The 6,520-nt window shown below is 41.5% G+C and overlaps 1 protein-coding gene across 1 annotated transcript; it reads right to left on the bottom strand.

Annotated features, from left to right (window-relative positions):
* LOC109486828 (three prime repair exonuclease 2-like) lies at positions 1 to 1,950 on the bottom strand. The gene is made up of 3 exons (XM_019790734.1): positions 1,801 to 1,950; positions 765 to 1,141; positions 1 to 370 (listed from the first exon to the last, which is right to left on the bottom strand). Exons 1-3 carry the CDS (start codon positions 1,941 to 1,943, stop codon positions 189 to 191), a joined length of 702 nt encoding a protein of 233 aa, XP_019646293.1. The 5' UTR covers positions 1,944 to 1,950; the 3' UTR covers positions 1 to 188.
* Between the last annotated feature and the right edge of the window lie 4,570 nt (positions 1,951 to 6,520).

Below are 6,520 nucleotides of genomic sequence, written 5' to 3'. Positions count from 1 at the left end.
TTATGTAACTTTTTAATACGTGCAAATAATAAATAAACAAAGAAACAAACAAAGTTCAACCAATGATAGCGTGGCAATTAGCGGTTCGACCTACGAGAGAGCATCTGCTTGTCTGTCAAATATTTGCATTTCTATGTTTTGACGAAGGTGGGCGGGGCTTAAGGATCGGCCAAGCAGGCTATAAAACATTAGATGGCAAATGCAGCTGCATTTTTATCCATCCACTGCAAGATCTCTTCGGCTCCCAACTTCTTCACTATCTTGATCATGGTGATCACGTCGCCTTCCGCGGTATGAGCGACCTCTGGCGGGGGTGCTTCGCCGAACAGCTTCTCGTGAATTTTAGGGAGGCTGAAACTTTTGAACTGACCTGTGGAAACAAAAACGAAACACGACTATTACATGTAAGTATAAGTGGTTTTGAAAAAAAGTTAGCTTTTCATTATTTCACTCAGAGTAAAATATCCATGGGCAGCAGGCTATAGCCTCTACCAGGCACCGCGGATCGCTGGAAAAATAGTAGAAATTGGCCAAAATAAATTACCAGGGGAGTTTGCCAGCCAGAGAGGGTACATTATGAGACGTCGGGTGCGGCAAATTGTACTCTCTAGCGGACCAACTCCCCTGGCATGTTATCTCTCTATTTGGCCAATCTCTACTCTTTCCAGCCGCCTCCCGAAGCCTGGTAGAGGCTACATTACTTCCAATACATGTGCAACATAACACAGGAAATTATAGCGATAACAATATATTTAGTATCTTACCGGCATAGAGATCCTTAATGACAACCATTGTGTCCGCACAAAGGACATTTTGTGGAAAAAAATCTACAGTTTCGGATTCAGTTAGTTCCTCCCTCAAAATCGGGAAGTCGAACTTTTCCCCATTATGTGCTACCAAGCACACTGGTCCCTCCTGGCGGTTGAGCAAGTGCACCATGGATTTAACCAAATCTTCGTCGAACACGCGATGATTTCTCAAGCTTTGGTTGGTGAGGTTGGTGATCTCGGCGGCTTTAGGGTGGATGTCTCGCCTGGGCCGAACGCAGGCCGTCAACTTGTCCATGACCCGCGGGAGTGAGGCGCCACCTAGCGGAACCTCGGTGCCAGTCAGGAGCTGGTCACGACGGACCGCCGCGAGGCTGAAATTAAACACGCCATGTGAGGATGATGTAATAGGAAAATATGGTAGGCAAAGCGAAAGAAGAACAAAAATGTAACCCTTATACACTATATGTACCTCTGTCATCTCCGTATAGGTTTTCATGCAACCTGTACAATACTGACCCGTTCATGTTGTCTACTAGTATTCACCTATCACTTTTGTACTAACGTTACATGTATATCGTGTACCAACGTTAACTTATATCTATAATGTTACGTCCCATGACTAATGTTACATATCAAGCTTAGCAGTAATTCCTTTACCCTGCTTCAGTTAATGCAAAATACGACCAGGACTTCGGAAATGACTTAACTATTACACCGACGTACTGTATTACGCGATACAGGTTGACCAAACGCCTGTACAACCAGAAAAGTAACATTTGCAAAGCAAATGCATAATGTTTACCTCCGCATAGGTTTTCTCTGTTAATTCTTACTCAAACACATTCATTATGGTCAGACAGGAGTCTAAATCCCCCCTGCTATAAAATTGCAACATGATGTAACCCAACACGTTACCATGGTGATAGACGTCTGGTTCAGATCATTGTCCTTTTTGGTTTTTGGGAGAAGAAGAGGAAGAAGAGGAAACTGAGCAAATGTGTTCTCCTTCGGTAAACATAAATACATGTACCTGATCTCAGTGATCTGGCGAGGGTGATCCAGACCAGTTGTTTCCAGATCGAAGAACACGAAGGTCTGGATCTGGACCGGTCCTGCTATGCCAGCTTCCTCCTTTTTGCCGTCAGATGTTTTTCTTCCCTTTTCCGCTTTCATGGATGCCGTCGCCATTTCTCTGTTGACCAGCAAGCAACAGAATACACGAATGATGTAGCAGACACTTCCAATTCCAACTGACTGACTATGACAACACGGGTCGCATCTGATGTAATTAGTTTGGACTTTGGACATTCGAACACTTAGAAACTAGCCAGGCTGAAAGGTCCACAGACCACTTTTTATTTTCTTTAAAAGGTGGACTGATTTGTATCACCAGCGGGGTTGGAAACTTGGAATCCTAGAAAAACTGGTAACTTTGTCATTGAACGAAAAGTTATCTCTGATTTTTGCTGTGAAATCCTCTAAAAACTTATGCAGGAAATGCCATTTTAGAAGATTCAATTTTCAAAATTTCCCGGACCCCTCTATCAAACTCGCGACTTCGGCACCCGCTGGTCCATCAGACAGTGAGAAGAACCCCCTCCACGTGCAAAATCCTGGCTACGGGCAAGGAAATTTCACGGAATACCCAAGGACAGAAGCTATACGGCTATGCCATGTAATTTCGATGTTGTTCACAGGCTGACTTTTCATTATTTCTACAAATGTCAATACATTATGTTAGATTGTCAATATTTTCAAGGCATACATGGGATAATGACTTGAACGGCGTATATGTGAATCTGACAACCTATCCACATATACGGCATATAACGTTATACATGTAACTATTGCATAACGGTTAACGTACTGACCTTGCTTGGCACCGATTCTCTACACTTGAGTATCCAGCAAGTGGCGTTCAACTGTCGTACTTGTCTTTTTCTCCTGAAATCTCAAGATCCAAGTTTCAATTCGGTCATATGATCCGAAATGTGTTGACTTATGAAACTGTATATTTTGTACAGTTCCCTTTTTATAACGTTACATTATGCGTGCCCTTGCCAGTTTCACTTCCGGGTATGACGTCAGTTGGGACGAGTCCATTTCGCGTGACATACATTTGTACGGGGGTGGCGAAAAGCCTCCCAGATGAAAACCCTTGCGGTACCACTGATCACCACTAGATTCAATAAAACAACACTATAATTGCCAAACTATGGTCACTTTTGGAATTGGGAAAGGTTTACATCCATCCATTTGTTATTTCTACGTAACTACATGTACATTTATTGGTTTCAAGAGGACAAAAAAATCCTCAAAAGAAAGAATATAATAAGAATAATTCCTGTTGTGATTTGAAATGTAAGTTAAGAGTAAATGCAAAGCTTGTTAATAATACTTTCTAGATTTGCTTTTGCCCTGATATACGTAAATACTTGTATAATATTTACTAGAATGTTATGAAATGTTGAAATAAATGAAATAAGAATATTTCTGTTGCCCTTTGTTGACAACAAAGAAATGACAGAAATATTGCCAAATAAAGCTCCATATTCAGACGCTCGTACTAGCCGTTGTAGGAATTCTCGTCTCAAAATGAGCATATTCCTAGCCTCCTGTGCAGGCCCCGCGGCAGTGGAGAAGAGTTTTTAACGCGTTATTTTAATATAGCCGGCCATCCTACATAGCCGCCGAGAGAAGGTTGCTTTCCGCCCACAGGAGGCTACATATGCCTGACTAAAACGATTATTTTTTAAAGACTATGATAAATTGATGAAAATGAGGATCCTATTTGCACAATCGGGCAATAATCTACAAATTGCCAGTCATAAAGATTAACATTATTTGGCGAAGGTATGAGATCGGGCAACTCTAGTTATCATATGAATGTTAACCAAGCAGATGCATGGTGGAAGGCAAAGTCGTAACAGCTTGGGGATTGCCATAGTTATACGCCTGGCAGAGGCTCTGTTTCCATTCATATGATCGATATTGAGATCGACACTGAAAAATTCACAAATTGATTTCCTTCGTATATTGCAGTCTGTGTATTAATATTCAGTTTGTAGTCAAGAAGGTTCAAACTGAAGCTATCCCTGTCCTTGGTGCTGAAAGCTATCGCCACATAATGTCCCCCCTCCCCTGTTCGTGAGAATATTACGTGGTTGCCGAGCATTTTTACCTCCCCTGGCCTCATAAATCGGCTCCTTTTCTTTGTAGGGGCAGTTCTTACGACTCAGTAGCTTATTTGGGGGAAAATAACTGCCTAAAATAGTCCCGTTCGTCCGAAAATCCATCGTAACTTCAGTTGTTTACATGAAAAGTAAAGCGGCTTTATAGCTATGAGTCTGTTGTCCATATTTGGTCAAAGAGGCAGACGTCATAATTGTTTCTCTTTATTATCCAATCAGGCTCGACGACTCAATTACGTAGACATGATGAGAACCAATCAGCATCAAGGACACATCGGTTAATGACCCTCTGCGCGATGTATCAAAAGCGACTTCTAGCAGTAGGTGAAATTATTGCACGTAAAAAAATCTCCTCAAGTACCTGCAATAATTACGCGAACATGCTAGAGGCCCTCATTGACACGTGTGATGAATTCGCATTATGCGCCTGTGGCTCTAACTAAAACGTGAGGGAGTAAACTTTGTAAAGAAGGGTGTACGTACGCCAGGGATGGAAAGATTCTTCTGGACACCTCAGGTATGAATTATTACACTTCTAGAAAGGGTTTGGTGGAAAGAACTGGAACGAAAGGTTTATGCGTTTATGTGTTTTATTGATGTTTGTTTAATTTTTCATTACTTAACATATTTTCCTTGATTTTGTTCTTACTATCAGTCCAGAAAACAACTAGACGTGAAGAATGGATCGTATAGAAATATTGCAACAACTAGTTTTGTAATTGCTTGCGCTATTTTTACTTTAAACCCCAATGTTTACACCCATTCCTGCCTATATTTAACCCAGCATATCTACACATTGGCCAGGAGGATTGCGTAACTACATCGCATGACGTAATGCGGCACCTGGACTGGTGCATATTTTTGAGCCTCGTTATAAGACGAAATTCGCTGTTTTGATTGGTCCTCCTTATAATTGAATCAATGTTCAGCTTAAACCTATCAAATATAACCATTTTATTGAATAACGTTTGAAAATCTAAGACTTGCTCCGCCAGAAGCGTTCTTTTTGTGACAAATTGCGGACGTGTCGGTTATATTCGGCTATATTTTGTAACTTTATGATCTTATCGTTGATACCAAGTGTATAATGTCCTTTGTTGATACTATGATATTGGATTTTCAGTTTAACAATCGTCGATAAAGAGAAATAAACACTCAAAGATAGAAGTACACAAATGAAATATTTCATATCTACACTCATGTCGCGTGAATTTTACTCTTGTTGTACCGAGTTAATTAAGACATCGTATTTTTCTGGCATGCACGTGTGGTGATTTCCTATTGGCCTGTCCTTAATCTTATATGTTAACTTGATTATCGAATGCAAATTTTGCTCGTGATTTACAGGTGACACAGCACCTGTGCGTGAAACACGCCTTTCCAAGATGGCGAGTGTGCACGGACGGGAAGAACGAGCTGGGTAAAAATTCCGCCCAGGAAGACGCGCCACGTCCGCTTTGGTGGTAAGTTGTACTTTAAATCGTCGTAGATACTCTCTTGACTATTGTAGGTAAATTTCCTCTGAGGTGAATGAAGCAAAAAGACAGAATTTCGAAAATAAGTTGCGGCAACTGTCCCCCACGAGTTAACGCTGCACCAAGTAAGCAACCGATGGGGGCGCTTTTGTGTGGTCCAGTAAGGAAGATAAAAAGGCACTTTCATTTATTAATTTTTTTTTGGACCGTACCCACACCAGTTCTTTGAGCATGGGTCAATCAATTCAATGAGGGTGAAATTAATGATCCTGAAATAGAAAAACTACACCAATCTTAAGAGGTGCACTTTGTAAATAATCCGCTAAGGGGCGCTATTATGTGACCCTTACCTGATCAGCTTTGCTTGAAACGTGGTTTGTTGTTGTCCTTTGTGTTTTGGTCAAATTCTATGCGTTTCAATGTAAAACAAAAGTGTTCCGAGGCCGATAGCATACAGAGGGGACACGATAGTACCGTTTGTGTAGAGGATGACGTGGATAAGGTGATAGATTTGGAAGGAGAGGAGACAGACGACCGGTAATATTTTGGAGTGGGGAGGGGGGCGGTAACAGAGTTGTTTTATGTATCAAAGACCGTATCCAGGGTTATGATATACGTCACATAGTGCCCAGGAAGGTAAATTAATTTGTAGGTAGAAAAGACACCAAGAATCCACCATAAGGTTGACTGTAAGATAAGCGGTGTTTTGGTCTAGAACAGTTCAGGACTTTACTATTGTTAACCAGTTGTTGAGCGGTAAAAAAAAAGACTCGAACTTGAAATGGTAAAATCTGAGATTAAAATTATAATATTTCATGACTTGTTTATTCACAGATTGAATCTTCTTTTCCCCTTCTCCCGACCACGGAAGCCCCCTGCCAGCCAGACGTCGTCTAGACATCGTCTAGACGTCGTGTCTGTCTAGACACGCGTCACGTCTAGACACACGTCTCGTCTCGCTGTTCGTCGCGACAGAGCGTATATATATGCGCACGGGCCCTGACAAGCTCATTCTGACATGCTGTTCTAGCTGAGGGTAGTACATGCACGCGCAATCTGCTCTCATCGTAATCTCATTGCTCTG

This window comes from Branchiostoma belcheri, unplaced genomic scaffold (genome assembly GCF_001625305.1).
Source record: "Branchiostoma belcheri isolate BF01 breed outbred unplaced genomic scaffold, Haploidv18h27 scaffold110, whole genome shotgun sequence".
Lineage (NCBI taxonomy): Eukaryota > Metazoa > Chordata > Leptocardii > Amphioxiformes > Branchiostomatidae > Branchiostoma > Branchiostoma belcheri.
Note: the sequence above shows the minus strand (reverse complement) of the source record. Positions and strands in the feature narration are given on the sequence as shown.